General features: G+C 37.6%; 1 protein-coding gene across 1 annotated transcript; it reads right to left on the bottom strand.

Annotated features, from left to right (window-relative positions):
• Positions 1–16815: 16815 nt before the first annotated feature.
• On the bottom strand, positions 16816–18538 carry LOC100657038 (olfactory receptor 2M3-like). The gene has a single exon (XM_003423379.3). The coding sequence runs from the start codon at positions 17993–17995 to the stop codon at positions 16979–16981; it is 1017 nt and encodes a 338-aa protein (XP_003423427.3). The 5' UTR covers positions 17996–18538; the 3' UTR covers positions 16816–16978.
• Between the last annotated feature and the right edge of the window lie 295 nt (positions 18539–18833).

Raw genomic sequence — 18833 nt, 5'->3', positions numbered from 1 at the left:
ATAATAGCCCCTAAAAAAGTTAAAATACTTGAGAATACATCTAACTAGGGATGTAAAAGACCTATACAAAGAAAACTACAAAACACTACTGCAAGAAACCAAAAGAGATCTACATTAATGGAAGAACATACCATGCTCATGGATAAGTAGACTCAACATTGGCAAAATGACAATTCTGCCCAAAGTGATTTACAAATACGTTGCCATACATATCTAAATACCAACAACATTCTTTAAAGCAATGGAAAACTTATCATTAACTTTATATGGAAAGGGAAGAAGCCCCGGATAAGTAAAGCACTACTGAAGAAGAAAAAGAAAGTAGGAGGACTTGCACTACCTGACCTCTGAACATACTATACAGCTATGGTAGTCAAAAGAGCCTGGTACTGGTACAATGACAGATACATTGATCAATGCAACAGAATTGAGAACCATCTACCTATGGTCACCTGATCTTCAACAAGGGCCCAAAGTCCATCAAATGGGGAAAAGGCAGTCGTTTTAACAAATAGTGCTGGCAGAACTGGATGTCCACCTGCAAAGAAATGAAACAGGACTCATACCTCACACCATACACAAAAACCAACTCAAAATGAAACAAAGACCTAAATATAAAGCCAAAAAGTAAGAAGTTCATTGAAGAAAAAAATAGGATCAATGCTAGAGACCCTAATACATGGCATTAACAGGACACAAATCACAACCAACAACACACAAGCTCCAGAGGATAAGCTAGATAACTGGGATCTTCTAAAAATTAAACGGTTACATTCATCAAAAGACTTCACCAAAAGAGTAAAAAGAGAACCTACAGACTGGGGAAAAAAAATTGGCTATTAAAAATCAGACAAAGTTCTAACCTTTAAAATCTACAAGAAAATCCAACATCTGTACAATGAAAAGACAAACAATCCACTTAAAAAATGGGCAAAGGAAATGAACAGACACTTCCCCAAAGAAGACGTTCAAGTGGCCAACAGACAAATGAGGAAATGCTCACAATCTCTAGCCATCAGAGAAATGCAAATAAAAATCACAGTGTGATACTATTTCACCCTGGCATTACTGGGACAAATCAGTAAAACAGAAAATAACAAATGCTGGAGAGGCTGCAGGGAGATCTGTACTCTCATGCACTGCTAGTGGGAATGCAAAATAATACAACCTTTTTGGAAAATGATATGGCACTTCCTTAGAAAGCTAGAAGTGGAAATACAATATGACCCAGCAATCCCACTGGTAGGAATATATCCTAGAGAAATAAGAGTCTTCACACTAATAGATATATGTACACCCATGTTCATTGCATCATTGTTCACAATAGCAAAAAGATGGAAACAACCTAGATGCCCATCAACAGATAAACGGATAAACAAACTGTAGTACATACACACAATGGAGTATTATGCAATGCTAAAGAACAACGATGAATCTGTGAACTGTCTCATAACCTGGATACATCTGGAGGGCATTATGCTGAGTGAAATAAGTCAATCACAAAAAGACAAATATTGTATGAGACCCCTACTGTAAAAACTCATGAAAGGGTTTATATACAAAAAGAAACAATATTTGATGGTTACCAGCAAGGGGAGGGGAGGGCATTGAAAAACATTTAATACAAAATAGATAACTGGTAACTCTGATGAAGGGTAACACAGTGTACAATGCTGATGAAGCCAGCACAACCTGGGTTCCCCAGGCCATGGTAGCTCCATAGATGCATCCAAACTCTCTCAGGGACCGAATTGCTGGGTGGAGGGCTGTGAGGCCATAATCTCAGAGAACATCTAGCTTAATTGGCATAACAGAGTTTATAAAGAAAATGTTCTATGTTCTACATTCTACTTTGCTGAGGAGCACCTGGGGTCTCAAAAGCCTGTGAGCAGCCGTCTATGATGCTCCACCAGTCTCACCCATTCAGGTGCAAGGAATAAGGAAAAAAAAAATAAAGAGATAAGGGAAAAATTAGTCCAAGGGACTAATGGACCAAATCTACCACAGCCTCCACCAGACCGAGTCCAATACAACTAGATGGTGCCCAGCTGCAAACACTGACTCCTCTGACAGGGATCACAATAGAGGGCCCTGGACAGAGCTGGAGAAAAATATAGAAAATTCTGACTCCGAAAGAAAGACCAGACTTGTTGGCCTGACAGAGACTGAGAAACCCTGAGAGTATGGCCCCTGGACACCCTTTCAGCTCAGTAATGAGGCCACTCCTGAGGTTCACCTTTCAGCCAAAGATTTAACAGGCCCATGGAACAAAACAAGGCTAAAGAGGCACACCGACCCTGGGAAAGGGTCTGAAAGGAAGGAGGAAACAGGAATGCTGGTAATAGGAAACCAAGGGTTGAGAAGGGAAAGTGTTCACATGTCGTGGGGTTGTTAACCAGTGCCATAAAAGAATGTGTGTACTGTTTGATGAGAAACTAGTTTGTTCTATAAACCTTCAACTGAAGTTAAAAAAAAAAGGAGTGTAATACTCAAGGCATACATTGGTCATTAATTAAGCTAAATTGTTTAGTTTAAAGATGTTTTCAGGGAATAGTTTGAATTAAAGGTTTAAAGAATATTCTTGGACAATGGATTTAGGGGTTCTTCCAATATCAGTAGGTCCGGTAAGCCTGGAATCTTTAGGAATTTGATCTCCACATTTTTCTGCTTTTGATTAGCATCCATCCATTGTGTCCCTGATCAAAATATCTGGCAATAGTAGCTAGGCACCATCCAATTCTTCTGTTCTCATGTCAGAGGAAGCAATTAGTCCCATAGTCCAGCTTCCTCTCTGATTCTTAGGTCTCCTTTTTCATCTGTTGCTTTCAGTGATTAGGGAACAATTGTTGTATCTTGGGTGGCAACTTGCAAGCTTTTAAGACCCCAGGCACTACTCACCAGCTAAGAGGTAGAACAGAAACTCTAAAAACAGTATTAGACTAATTGACAGGATTCTCCCTCAAAACCATGGCCCTACATCTTTGAACCAAGAAATATAATCCTGTGAGGTGTTTGGTTGTGTTTAAATTGTATCAGCAGCTATAGCCCTTTTCTTTAATTTGGGGGGGGGGCAGGTGGGGACTGCTGTTGCTGCTGTTGTAAAATTATGTATAGCATAACATTTGCCAGTTTGTCCTTTTCCATGTGTACAGCTTAGTGGTATCAGTTACCTTAGTCAAGTTTGTAAACTTTACACATATTTGAAGCCACTATTCCCGTCACCGTAAACAAAACATCACTGCTACCTACAGAATGATTCCTGCTTTTCCCTTCCCACCCCAATAAACACTAATAGTCATCGATCTCTCTATTTTTATTCTTGTCTCTATATCTCTATTCTTGTCCTTTCATAAAGATGTGATCATATAATACCATATAATACTTGTCCTTTTGTGGCTGACTTATTTTACTCAGCATAACGTCCTTGAGGCTCATCCATGCTGCAGCATGTATGGAGACTTCATTTCCCTGTATGGCTGAGTAGTATTCCTTTGTATGTATGTGTCACATTGTGTTTATCCATCCGTCTGTTGATGGGCACTTAACTTGTTTCCAACTCTTTGCCATTGTGGCTAGTGCTACAGTGAACATGGCTGTACGTATGTTTCTGTCTCTACTTTTAGTTCCTCAGGGTATATACCTAGGATTGGAATTGCTGGGTCATATGGTAGTCTCCTTCCTTTGTATAACAGTTATTATTATTTTATATTGTATTATTTTACATAGTTATTTCTCTGTTTTTGCTCTGATCTCCTGGTCTTAGTATGTTTGTCATCATTTCTTCACTATTGTTTCTGTGTCCAGGATTCCCAGCACTCACTCTTTTATTTTTAGTTTCCCTCGTTGCTTGTTCCTGTGACTCACTGAAACTTTCATCCAAACTATGCTCACCTGGCCGCACTGTCCCCAGTCTGATTATTCAGGTTCTGGGCCTCTATTGTTTCAGCCTCCTTTCTCTGTGTCAGAGCCATCTGTTCAGGTATTGTGATCTGTGTTACACCTTGAATCAGCTGTCAGGTATCTGCCAGATTTTTCCCAGACTTATTTCTCCTGTGGTGGAGCCCTGGCGCCATAGTGGTTAAAAGCTCAGAATCCAGTCTGTTTCTCCAGCCTTTCAAATGTTCTTTAGAGTTCCAAGATCTCTGGTTGTGATGATTCTTAGTTGGTTTCTTGTGCAACTGTTGTTGGTGGACATTATGGTGCATCTACTTATGCCATCCTCTAGCCCAACTCCAATAATGTATATCTAAAAAATTTACATGCTAAACCCAAAAGCTAAGAAGAGACTAAAGATGGGAGTATGAGTGGTACATATTATCAAGGCTTATTATGAAACCTTATTAAGAATAGTTGAGGGGGGGGTGGAGCCAAGATGGCGGACTAGGCAGACGCTACCTCGGATCCCTCTTACAACAAAGACACGGAAAAACAAGTGAATCGATCACATACATAACAATCTACGAACCCTGAACAACAAACACAGATTTAGAGATGGAGAACGAACTAATACGGGGAAGCAGCGATTGTTTCCAGAGCCTGGAGCCAGCGCACCAGTCAGGTACGGCACAAGCACAGAGAGCTGCTCCACCCCCCTGAACTAACCCCGGGAGAGGAACAGCCGGTTCCACGGGTGGCGTGGGACGCGGCCGGTAGGAGAAGTCCCTGGGAGGCAGCGACTAGTATTGGAGCAGGGAGAACAGCGTCCCAGCCGGGACACTCGGTCACGGCACAAGCACGAGGAGCTGCTCCACCCATCTGAACAAACCCCGGGAGGAGGCCCAATTTGTTCTCTGGGGCGGCACGGCCACGTGGCTGGAGGGACAAGAAGTCCCCGGGAGGCAGCGACTGATTTTGGAGTCAAGAGTGCACCGTCCCAGTAGGGGAGCCTTGACGCTGGGCGTGGGGCTAGAAGCGGAGAATCTGACCGTGACTTCAGCGGGCCAGACCCCCCCGGGGGCAATCTCCACACAGCCAGCACACATAGGCGACGCGCCCGCGGGAATCTCAGATATAATAGTCATTCCAAGCAAGACAAGCAACTCTGGCTATATTCTGAGGTGCTACTCTCCTATCTCTCTGTCCCCTCCCCCACCCTCCCCAGGCAGCTTCATTAACATCTGAATAGCCTGAGCCAGAGGGAGAACTCTGATAGGGATCTGACTGCATTTTTTTTTTTAGCGGATTTTCTGGAAAAACTAGTTTCCCAGTGATGGCTCGGAGACAACAATCCATATCAAACCACTTAAAGAAGCAGACCATGACAGCTTCTACAACCCCCCAAACAAAAGAATCAAAATCTTTCCCAAATGAAGATACAATCTTGGAATTATCAGATACAGAATATAAAAAACTAATTTACAGAATGCTTAATGATATCACAAATGAAATTAGGATAACTGCAGAAAAAGCCAAGGAACACACTGATAAAACTGTTGAAGAACTCAAAAAGATTATTCAAGAACATACTGGAAAAATTAATAAGTTGCAAGAATCCATAGAGAGACAACATGTAGAAATCCAAAAGATTAACAACAAAATTACAGAATTAGACAACGCACTAGGAAGTCAGAGGAGCAGACTCGAGCAATTAGAATGCAGACTGGGACATCTGGCGGACCAGGGAATCGACACCAACATAGCTGACAAAAAATCAGATAAAAGAATTTAAAAAAATGAAGAAACCCTAAGAATTATGTGGGACTCTATCAAGAAGGATAACTTGCGAGTGATTGGAGTCCCAGAACAGGGAGGGGAGACAGAAAACACAGAGAAAATAGTTGAAGAACTCCTGACAGAAAACTTCCCTGACATCATGAAAGATGAAAGGATATCTATCCAAGATGCTCATCGAACCCCATTTAAGACTGATCCAAAAAGAAAAACACCAAGACATATTATCATCAAACTCACCAAAACCAAAGATAAACAGAAAATTTTAAAAGCAGCCAGGGAGAAAAGAAAGGTTTCCTTCAAGGGAGAATCAATAAGAATATGTTCTGACTACTCAGCAGAAACCATGCAGGCAAGAAGAGAATGGGACGACATATACAGAACACTGAAGGAGAAAAACTGCCAGCCAAGGATCATATATCCAGCAAAACTCTCTCTGAAATATGAAGGCAAAATTAAGATATTTACAGACAAACACAAGTTTAGAGAATTTGCAAAAACCAAACCAAAGCTACAAGAAATACTAAAGGATATTGTTTGGTCAGAGAACCAATAATATCAGATACCAGCACAACACAAGGTCACAAAACAGAACGTCCTGATATCAACTCAAATAGGGAAATCACAAAAACAAACAAATTAAGATTAATTAAAAAAAAAAAATACACATAACAGGGAACCATGGAAGTCAATAGGTAAAAGATCACAATAATCAAAAAGAGGGACTAAATATAGGAGGCATTGAACTGCCATATGGAGAGTGATACAAGGCAATATAGAACAATACAAGTTAGGTTTTTACTTAGAAAAATAGGGGTAAATAATAAGGTAACCACAAAAAGGTATAACAACTCTATAACTCAAGATAAAAACCAAGAAAAACGTAACGACTCAACTAACATAAAGTCAAGCACTATGAAAATGAGGATCTCACAATTTACTAAGAAAAACGCCTCAGCACAAAAAAGTATGTGGAAAAATGAAATTGTCAACAACACACGTAAAAAGGCATCAAAATGACAGCACTAAAAACTTATTTATCTATAATTACCCTGAATGTAAATGGACTAAATGCACCAATAAAGAGACAGAGAGTCACAGACTGGATAAAGAAACACGAGCCATCTATATGCTGCCTACAAGAGACACACCTTAGACTTAGAGACACAAACAAACTAAAACTCAAAGGATGGAAAAAAGTATATCAAGCAAACAATAAGCAAAAAAGAAGAGGAGTAGCAATATTAATTTCTGACAAAATAGACTTTAGACTTAAATCCACCACAAAGGATAAAGAAGGACACTATATAATGATAAAAGGGACAATTGATCAGGAAGACATAACCGTATTAAATATTTACGCACCCAATGACAGGGCTGCAAGATACATAAATCAAATTTTAACAGAATTGAAAAGCGAGATAGATACCTCCACAATTATAGTAGGAGACTTCAACACACCACTTTCGGAGAAGGACAGGACATCCAGTAAGAAGCTCAACAGAGACACGGAAGATCTAATTACAACAATCAACCAACTTGACCTCATTGATTTCTACAGAACTCTCCACCCAACTGCTGCAAAATATACTTTTTTTTCTAGCGCACATGGAACATTCTCTAGAATAGACCACATATTAGGTCACAAAACAAACCTTTGCAGAGTCCAAAACATCGAAATATTACAAAGCATCTTCTCAGACCACAAGGCAATAAAACTAGAGATCAATAACAGAAAAACTAGGGAAAAGAAATCAAATACTTGGAAAATGAACAATACCCTCCTGAAAAAAGACTGGGTTATAGAAGACATCAAGGAGGGAATAAGGAAATTCATAGAAAGCAACGAGAATGAAAATCCTTCCTATCAAAACCTCTGGGACACAGCAAAAGCAGTGCTCAGAGGCCAATTTATATCAATAAATGCACACATACAAAAAGAAGAAAGAGCCAAAATCAGAGAACTGTCCCTACAACTTGAACAAATAGAAACTGAGCAACAAAAGAATCCATCAGGCACCAGAAGAAAACAAATAATAAAAATTAGAGCTGAACTAAATGAATTAGAGAACAGAAAAACAATTGAAAGAATTAACAAAGCCAAAAGCTGGTTCTTTGAAAAAATTAACAAAATTGATAAACCATTGGCTAGACTGACTAAAGAAATACAGGAAAGGAAACAAATAACCCAAATAAGAAATGAGAAGGACCACATCACAACAGAACCAAATGAAATTAAAAGAATCATTTCAGATTATTATGAAAAATTGTACTCTAACAAATTTGCAAACCTAGAAGAAATGGATGAATTCCTGGAAAAACACTACCTACCTAAACTAACACATTCAGAAGTAGAACAACTAAATAGACCCATAACAAAAAAAGAGATTGAAACGGTAATCAAAAAACTTCCAACAAAAAAAAGCCCTGGCCCGGACGGCTTCACTGCAGAGTTCTACCAAACTTTCAGAGAAGAGTTAACACCACTACTACTAAAGGTATTCCAAAGCATAGAAAATGACGGAATACTACCCAACTCATTCTATGAAGCCACCATCTCCCTGATACCAAAACCAGGTAAAGACATTACAAAAAAAGAAAATTATAGACCTATATCCCTCATGAACATTGATGCAAAAATCCTCAACAAAATTCTAGCCAATAGAATCCAACAACACATCAAAAAAATAATTCACCCTGATCAAGTGGGATTTATACCAGGTATGCAAGGCTGGTTTAATATCAGAAAAACCATTAATGTAATGCATCACATAAATAAAACAAAAGACAAAAACCACATGATCTTATCAATAGATGCAGAAAAGGCATTTGACAAAGTCCAACACCCATTCATGATAAAAACTCTTACCAAAATAAGAATTGAAGGAAAATTCCTCAACATAATAAAGGGCATCTATGCAAAGCCAACAGCCAATATCACTCTAAATGGAGAGAACCTGAAAGCATTTCCCCTGAGAACGGGAACCAGACAAGGATGCCCTTTATCACCGCTCTTATTCAACATCGTGTTGGAAGTCTTAGCCAGGGCAATTAGGCTAGACAAAGAAATAAAAGGTATCGGATTGGCAAGGAAGAAGTAAAGTTATCACTATTTGCAGATGACATGATTATATACACAGAAAACCCTAAGGAATCCTCCAGAAAACTACTGAAACTAGTAGAAGAGTTTGGAAGAGTCTCAGGTTATAAGATAAACATACAAAAATCACTTGGATTCCTCTACATCAACAAAAAGAACACCGAAAAGGAAATAACCAAATCAATACCATTCATAGTAGCCCCCAAGAAGATAAGATACTTAGGAATAAATCTTACAAGGATGTAAAAGACCTATACAAAGAAAACTACAAAGCTCTACTACACGAAATTCAAAAGGACATGCTTAAGTGGAAAAACATACCCTGCTCATGGATAGGAAGACTTAACATAGTAAAAATGTCTATTCTACCAAAAGCCATCTATACATTTAACGCACTTCCGATCCAAATTCCAATGTCATATTTTAAGGGGATAGAGAAACAAATCACCAATTTCATATGGAAGGGAAAGAAGCCCCGGATAAGCAAAGCACTACTGAAAAAGAAGAAGAAAGTGGGAGGCCTCACCTTACCTGACTTCAGAACCTATTATACAGCCACAGTAGTCAAAACAGCCTGGTATTGGTACAACAACAGACACATAGACCAATGGAACAAAATTGAGAACCCAGACATAGATCCATCCACGTATGAGCAGCTGATATTTGACAAAGGACCAGGGTCAATTAACTGGGGAAAAGATAGCCTTTTTAACAAATGGTGCTGGCATAACTGGATATCCATTTGCAAAAAAATGAAACAGGACCCATACCTCACACCATGCACAAAAACTAACTCCAAGTGGATCAAAGACCTAAACATAAAGACTAAAACGATAAAGATCATGGAAGAAAAAATTGGGACAACCCTAGGAGCCCTAATACAAGGTATAAACAGAATACAAAACATTACCAAAAATGACGAAGAGAAACCCGATAACTGGGAGCTCCTAAAAATCAAACACCTATGCTCATCTAAAGACTTCTCCAAAAAAGTAAAAAGACCACCTACAGATTGGGAAAGAATTTTCAGCTATGACATCTCCGACCAGCGCCTGATCTCTAAAATCTACATGATTCTGTCAAAACTCAACCACAAAAAGACAAATAACCCAATCAAGAAGTGGAGAAAGGATATGAACACACATTTCACTAAAGAAGATATTCAGGCAGCCAACAGATACATGAGAAAATGCTCTGGATCATTAGCCATTAGAGAAATGCAAATTAAAACTACGATGAGATTCCATCTCACACCTGCAAGGCTGGCATTAATCCAAAAAACACAAAATAATAAATGTTGGAGAGGCTGCGGAGAGATTGGAACTCTCATACACTGCTGGTGGGAATGTAAAATGGTACAACCACTTTGGAAATCTATCTGGCGTTATCTTAAACAGTTAGAAATAGAACTACCATACAACCCAGAAATCCCACTCCTCGGAATATACCCTAGAGATACAAGAGCCTTCACACAAACAGATATATGCACACCCATGTTTATTGCAGCTCTGTTTACAATAGCAAAAAGCTGGAAGCAACCAAGGTGTCCATCAACGGATGAATGGTTAAATAAATTGTGGTATATTCACACAATGGAATACTATGCATCGATAAATAACAGTGAGGAATCTGTGAAACATTTCATAACATGGAGGAACCTGGAAGGCATTATGCTGAGCGAAATTAGTCAGAGGCAAAAGGACAAATATTGTATAAGACCACTATTATAAGACCTTGAGAAATAGTAAACCTGAGAAAAACACATACTTTTGTGGTTACGAGGGGGGGAGGGAGGGAAAAAAAAAAAAAAAAGAACAGTTGAGATGGTGATGTGGAAAAATTAGAAACAAACTGATGTGTATATTGACAATTAATATATGAAAATTTGGCCCTGTACAGTACAGGGGAAAATAAAGTCCTTTCAACTGATACTGTGGGGTCAATCAGAATTGACTCAACAGCAACAGGTTTATTTTTTGTTTGAGTGAGGGGCCAATTGGATAAAAATAAGGTATGACTTGTTTTCACACCAAATTTAATTAATCAGTTCCATTGGTAAAATGACAACATTCTGGAGGGTAATGAAGGAAATATCTCAAGGAGTAAAGGGAAATAAATATTAACAAAAAATGAAAACATTGATAAATTTGGAGTAAATTATATTAGTTTCTATTGATAAAAATAAAAAAACCAAACCCATTGCCATCGAGTCAATTTCGACTCATAGCACCCCTGTAGAACAGAGTAGAACTGCCGCATAGAATTTCCACTGTGCCAAAAAGGTTCCCATTGATACAAAGACACCTTGAATAGGTGGAAATGTAAATCTAACAAAAAGATAATATATTTACCAAATTTATAAGCGAGAAAATATTCATACAGTATAGAGAGAGAACCATTATGACAAAGAATAATAAAAAGGCAGACAACTGAAAGAAAATATGGCAAGAGGTATTAATATAAATATGAATATCTGTATGAACAGTCAGAGCTCTGGTAGTATAGTGGTTAAGAACTCAGCTGCTAATCAAAAGGTGGGCAGTTCGAATCCACCAGCCACTTCTTGGAACTCTACAGGACAGTTCTACTTTGTCTTATAGAGTCACTTTGAGTCATAAACAACTTCACAGCAATACTTTCTTTTTTTTAATGACATTTGATGTTGAGCATCTTTTCATATATTGTGTGATATACCTTCTTCAGTGAGATATCTGGTGAGACCTTTTGCCCATTTTTTAATTGAGTTTTTTTATTTCTTATTGTTGAGTGTTAAGAGGTCTTTGTATATATTTGTTGCAGGTCGTCTATCAGATCTGTGTTTTCTTGAATCTGTAGCTTGTCTTTTTATTTTCTTGACAGTGTATTTCACGGAGCACAATTTTTAATTTTAATGAACTCCAACTTAACAAATTTGTTTTTTGTTTGTTTCATGGATCATGCTTCTGCTGTTGTATCTAAAATTCATTGCCAAACCCAAGGTGTCCTAGATTTTCTCCTATAATAGAATTTGCAGAGTTTTGTGTTTAACATTTAGATATGTGACATATTTTGAGTTAGTTTTTGTGAAATATGTAAGCTATGTATCTAACTCATTTTTTTTGCATGTCCAGTTGTTTCAGCACCGTTACCTGAAAATACTGTTCTTTAACCATTGAAATGCCTTTTCTCCTTTGTCAAAGATCAGTTGATTGTATTTTTATCAGCCTATTTCTGGGCTGTATCTTCAATTCTATTGATCTATTTCTGTATTCTTTTACCAATATCTCACTGTCATAATCACTATAGATTTATCATAAGTCTTTAATTTGAGTACAAAGTTCTCCCACTTCGTTCTTGTTTGATATTGTGTTAGAGTTCTGGTTGTTTCACTTTCTGTATAATCTTTAGAATACCTTTGTCTATGTTCATAAAATAATTTGCTGGGATTTTTTATTTGGATTGCATTTTCCCATAATCTTTGTTTCAATCTATTTGGTTCTTTGAATATAAATCTGTCTTTTATAGATAGCATAGGTGTTATTTTGTGTTTATCTCCATTTTGACAGTCTCTACATTTTAATTTATGTGTGTAGTCCATTCACATTTAATGTAATGCTTGATATGGTTGAATTTACTTCTGCTGTTCTGATTTTTAATTTTTATATGTGTCATAACATGTTTTCTTTGCTCTTCCTTGACTGCCTCCATTCGCGTTAGACAATACTTTTTTAGTGTACCATTTATTTCTTCTCTCATTCTGTCCTTAAACAACCAGTTCCTAATTGCTTCCAAAGCCTTTTTTCTGTATTTTTTCTCATATCCTAATCTTACAGCTTCAATTCCAACATACAAACCCATTGCCATCTAGTTGATTCTGACTCAGAGCAAAAGTATATGACAGAGTCAAACTTCTCCCTAGAGTTTCCAAGGAGTGACTGATGGATTTGAACTGCGGACATTTTGGTTAGTAGCTGAATCTTAATTACTGTACCACCTGGCCTCCCAATCCCAAAAATCACGTTATTATTTAATTTTTTGAAATTACGTTTAACCTTCTTTCACAAACATACTAATTCTCTGCATGTTTACTATCTAGGTAATATATAGTCTTTTTTTTTAATCAACTCATTCATGGTGATTTGAGATTTCATTTTACCTTCTTTATATTTCTACATCATTTTTGTACAATTCTCTTATAAAAATTAAACACACTTTCTGATGTATTGTGAGTAAGTGCATGTATCAATTCTCCTTTTAAAATGAAACATTCTGGGAGGGAAAACTCCATCTTTCATACAGTTCTCTATTCATAATTTAATGAGGGTTTTTAACCAATTTATGACTACAAATTCTCTATCAATGTTCATTATTTATTTCAAGAGTGTTGAAAGCCTAGGTCTTATTTATATAAAACCCATTGCTGTTGAGTTGATTCCAACTCATAGCGACCCTATACGACAGAGTAGAAATTCCCTATAAGGTTTCCAAGGAGCATCTGGTGCATTCAAACCACTGACATTTTGGTTAGGAGCTGTAGCTCTTAGCCACTATTCCACCAGAGTTTCCCTTATTTATATGGAGATGAAATATACTTCTTAATATTAATCATCAGCATAGACCTTTAACATTATAATAATTCCACTCTGGGCTTTCATTGGAAGTAGGGATTGATTTTCTCAACCTTAAAAATTATTAGCTTAATATTAAAGTCATCACTGTTTTACAAAAGACATGCCAAGAGGCAGGCATGGCTCCACACATTTCAAATATAGTGTACCTAATGCTATGCAACAACATAAAGCACAGTCATTACCCATTTTTCATACGGTCACCTGAGATTCTTTACATTTTTCAGTAACATAGCTACCCCAACGGAAAGAAGCTGTGCAACCAGGAACCATAAAGCTACAATAAACAGCCCTAAATTCTTAAAATTAAACATTAGCCAGTGGCCCAAGAGCACATTCAGTAAGATGAATATCTCTAGATGGTTACAGACTAGGGCCCAGTTCATATGCAATCAAGGAAATTGTGTTGAACATCCAGAAGTAAGAGTATATGTAGAGTCTCTGTAAATGGTTGCTAAGACCAATGCCTTGTTACTTCCCAACATGAACTGATAGCTGGTTTCTGTTACGACTGAAAGGACTTAGTAAGGGTAAATCATGCTAATACTTCTAAGAAGTAAGTAGACAATGGAGACTCACAGGTGCCCATTTCACAAAAATTTTCACAGTCCACACATTTTTAGTGAGATTATCAGTCAATCACATTTCTTATGATTACATTTCAATACAAACACACAAATATTCTCTCCTTCCTAGCTAGTAGAGTCCCTCAGTGATACAATGGTTAAGCTCTAGGCTACTAGCCAAAAGTTCGGCTCTTTGAACCCACACAGAGACACCACAGAGATGTCTGACAATCTGCTTCCGAAACATCATAGCCTTGAAGACCTTACTGAGGAATTCTATGCTGCACGCATGAGGTCGCCATTAGTCAGAACTGACTTGACAGCGTGTAACAACACCAACAGCCTAGGTATTAATATTGATTTAGATAATACCAAAAAACCAAACCTTTGCCGTCAATTCTGACTCACAGTGACCCTATAGGAGAGGGTAGAACTGCCCATAGAGTTTTCAAGGAGCAGCTGGTGGATTTGAAATGCTGAACTTTTGATTAGCATCTGAGCTTTTACCTCCGTAATCCCACCAGGCCTCCTAGATAAGATAAAATAGAATTTATTGCTATGTTTATTTCCTTTGATCCAAGTGTGAAAATCACTTGTGTAGCCTATAATTAAGCCAACTTTCTACAAAAAGTTTCAAACATTAATAGGAGGGAGAAATTTCAGTTCAAGGGCAGAGTCATTTTTAACAAAGTAAAAAACAAAATGTAACAAAAAAAATTACGAATATTATTTCATTGAACTCAGCCATTTGTTCTCTGCCTGGGGGAAGTATCCCTGAGGGTCAGTTTTATTTTAGTCATCTTGTGGAGCTGAAAATGGAGAATATGGGGTTAAGCAATCATCTTTTTTTGTTTATGGGATCAGCATGATACACCTGTCCTCTTCACTATGTTGGATGTTATATTTGTGTACACAATAGATGAGCCATGGGCAAATTAGAACAGTGTAATCAAATTCCATGTATTATATGCTGACCCATTAAACAGAACTGTCACAAAATTTATTGAATTTTTTTAAAAAGATGACATAAATCAGGCAAGAGTTTAAACATTATTAATAGTTTCTCACATACTCTTCAAGATAAGTTATTATAATTGCATTTTTTATTGTGGTAAAATATATATATATAAAACAAAACATTTGCCAAATCCAAATTTCCCTAAGTACACTTCAGTGACTGAATGTGTTCATCATGCTGTGCAACTATTGTCACTATCCTCTTCCAATTTTTCCACCACCTTTAACAGAAACTCAGTGCCCCTATGCATATGCTTTGGTCTCTATATATTTGCCTATTTTATATAAGCAGGATCACAAAATATTTGTATTTTATGAATGAGTTATTTCACTCAGAATAATAATTTTAAGGTGAATCCATGTTATAGGTGATTGTGTTTGATGCGTTTCATGGATATGCATCTTGAAGTTTTCTGGGTGAGTGCAGTCAGCAAAATTCTAAGATGACCCTTATGATCTCCATCCCCTGGTGTTACTCCCATGATTAGGTTATGTTATACAGCAAAAGTTAAATGATTTTGCAGATTTGTCTCACAGATCATTTGATTTACTGATTATTTAATTCACAATCAAAACGGAAATTACCCTGAGATTAGAGAAACTCTCCTTCTAGCCTTGAAGAAGCAAGATGCCATGAGTTCTACAGCTGTAAGGAAAGAAATTCTTTCAACAACTATATGAGTTTGGAAGATGACACCAAGCCACAGATAAAACTGCAGCCCCAGCTAACAACTAAATTATAGTCTTTTGAGAAGCTAAGCAGAAGACCCTGCTAAGCTCTGCCTGGACGTCTGAAACACCAAATCTGTGAGATAATAAATGATTGCTACTTTAGGCTGCTATGTTTGTGGTAATTTTTAAAAAGTAGTACCAGGCAACTAATATGGTAGGGATGTTACAACAAAGTTTAATGGAAGAGTTAATATTCAAACTAGAATATAGAGGTATTCCTCATAAAAATATAAGAATCTCCAGAGTTGAACTAAAATTCATGTAAATATCATCTTTAAAATGTTCGAGATGACACGTATGTAGTTTATGAAAATATTCAGATTTCAGAAACCCTAGACATCTCCATAGTATTGAAATACATGATGCATTTAAAGATTAGGATATTTAATGATGGAAATTCAAGACTGAAAGGAGTCAAATTCACTTTTCGATATCCACGTATGTGACTGCTGTCTGCGCAAGAATATAAATGGGGACTTGCCAATCCTCCATCCTATAAAAAGATAGTGTTTGTATAAGACATGCTTATTGTACCTTCCTCTAATCTAATACCTCTCCTTTTCTCCATCTGGTTAAGTTACATTGATTTTTATTATGATCTTACAAGAACATCTATAATTTTGTAGATATTACAACAAAGGGATAAGTTCAAAGTATGGCATAGGACTTAGTAGAATTATTTTTGTTGTTGTTGTTGGGTGCTGTAGGTTGGTTTCAACTCATAGTGACCTCATGTGATGAGCAGAACTGCTTCACAGAGTTTTCTAGGCTTTAATCTTTATGGGAGAAGATTGCCAGGTTTTTCTCCAGCGGAGCATCTTCACGAGTTTGAACTGCTAACTCTTAACAAATGCACCAGCAAGGCTCTTTCAGAATTCTGTTTAGCCATGATTAAATCTACTACACGTCAAAAGACAAAGCCAAATCAAACCTTTTGCTGTGTAGTCTTTTCTGACTCATGGCGACTCCACAGTAAAAGATATAAAATTTTAAACAGTGCAATCAAATTCTGTGATATTATGATGGGCGAACGCATCTCACTTGTTAAATGGTATGCAAACTAAAGTATACAGTTGTGCATTTTCTCTTGTAACAAAGATTTACTTGTATTCATAATTTGAATTTGCCATAAAAATATGAAATATACGAATAAACTAGTATGCAAACGATTATTAGATTCTAAATTGCGTGTCTGCCTATAAATCTTTTATTACAAAGACAGGTAAATATTGTGTACTAAATTGTATTAGTTGAATCATAAATTTAGGCATGAATAATTAAGCAACTTACTGTCCAGACTTGCCCTTCCGTAATACCTTCATGAATGCTCTGGTCACTTCTTTGTTGCGGAGGCTATAAATGAGGGGGTTCAACATAGGAGTGAGAATGGTATAGAAGGCTGATACCATCTTGTCCTGAGTTGGGGAATGATCAGAAGTGGACCGCATGTATATGAACATGGCTGCTCCATAGTACATCCCCACCACCATGAGGTGGGAGGAACATGTAGTGAAAGCCTTGCGGCGACCCTCACCAGATTCCATGCTAATCACAGCCAGAAGGACACGAGTATAGGAAGCAATGATGACTGCTACAGGGAAGAGAAGCATGATTACACAGCAGATAAATATCATCCTTTCAAATGTTGAGGTGTCAGTGCATGAAAGAGTGAGAAGGGCAGGAACATCACAGAAGAAGTGGGGTATTTTCCGAGCACCACAATATGAGAAGGACAAGACAACTGCAACGTCAATTATACCATCAAAAGAGCCAAGAATCCAGGAAGAGGCAGCCATGAGGCCACAGATTTTCTGGCTCATGAGAATTGGGTATCTTAATGGATGACAAATGGCAACATAGCGGTCATAGGCCATGACAGCCAACAGGAAACATTCAGCCCCAAGCAGAGACGCATAGAAAAATATCTGGGTTCCACAACCTGACACAGAGATGGATTTCCTGCCAGACAAGTAGTTGAGGGCCATCTTAGGTACTGTAGCACAGATAACCATGAGGTCCATGAGAGAGAGCTGGCTGAGGAGGAAGTACATGGGGGTGTGGAGATGGGAGTCCAAGTAGATCAGGAAAACCATGGCGGTATTTCCCATGAAGGCCACTGTGAAAATGCCCAGGACCAGAGAGAAAAGGAAGGTGTGGGTGGGGCTGTGATTGAAGATTCCCAGAAGGATGAAGTCAGACTTGAAGGTCTGATTCTCCCATGCCATCATGAATAAATTCACTGTGGAGAATACAGCATGTGAACAATGGCCAGGATTGTATAATGGAAATATAAAGGACTTCATGCCTAGATCACAACACCTAAAAATTGTCTAAGTATGGAAAAAAATTTTTTCTCCTGGCATTGATTTTCTCATTTGTAGACTAGGGAAAATGAGTCTTATTTTTAAGCTTGATGTGATTTTTAAATGTAAAGTCGTAGCTAACAGACTTATTAGTTCGTAGTAAGAACATAGGAGTTTTCTCAAGACAGATGTAATCTAGTTTAAGTGACAATTCCACTCAAGCATGTTGAGTGACTCATTCCTTAACAGTCGCTCTAAGAGACATATGAGGATTCATGAATCACTGGGAAACCAAAAATATTTTTCATTACGTTCTTCCACTGAACTCAGTGTGTTGTTATTATTGTTAGATGCCTGCTGTCAAGTCAATCCTGACTCATGGCAACCCCATTTGTGCAGAGTGAAACTGCACCTTAGGGTTTTCAAGGCTGACTTTTTGGAAGCAAGTTGTCAGTCCTGTCTTCCAATGTGCCCATGGGTAGGTTCCAACTGTCAACTTTTCAGCTAGTAGTTGAGCACTCAACCATTTGTGACACCCAGTAACTCAACGTACCATTCTGTAAGACTCATACACATTTTGTTTATCAAAGTGTACACTGAAGTGCTGATCTGTGGCAATGAGAAAATTTCATTGTTGTTTATTAACATAGAGTCAAATGCTAAGTAAGCAGAAGAAACTGAGAAATCAACAGAAGTCCATCTGATTGATACTTATTTCTAATAATGATGAATTGCAGTGGAAGATGGTTTTTCCCTCATTATATCTTTAAAAATGACGTCTGTCCATGAAGCAGTCAGGACCATTTTACTGGAGAAGCAGACTGGAGCAAAACATAGT

Source organism: Loxodonta africana, chromosome 2, assembly GCF_030014295.1.
Source record: "Loxodonta africana isolate mLoxAfr1 chromosome 2, mLoxAfr1.hap2, whole genome shotgun sequence".
NCBI classification, from domain to species: domain Eukaryota; kingdom Metazoa; phylum Chordata; class Mammalia; order Proboscidea; family Elephantidae; genus Loxodonta; species Loxodonta africana.
Note: the sequence above shows the minus strand (reverse complement) of the source record. Positions and strands in the feature narration are given on the sequence as shown.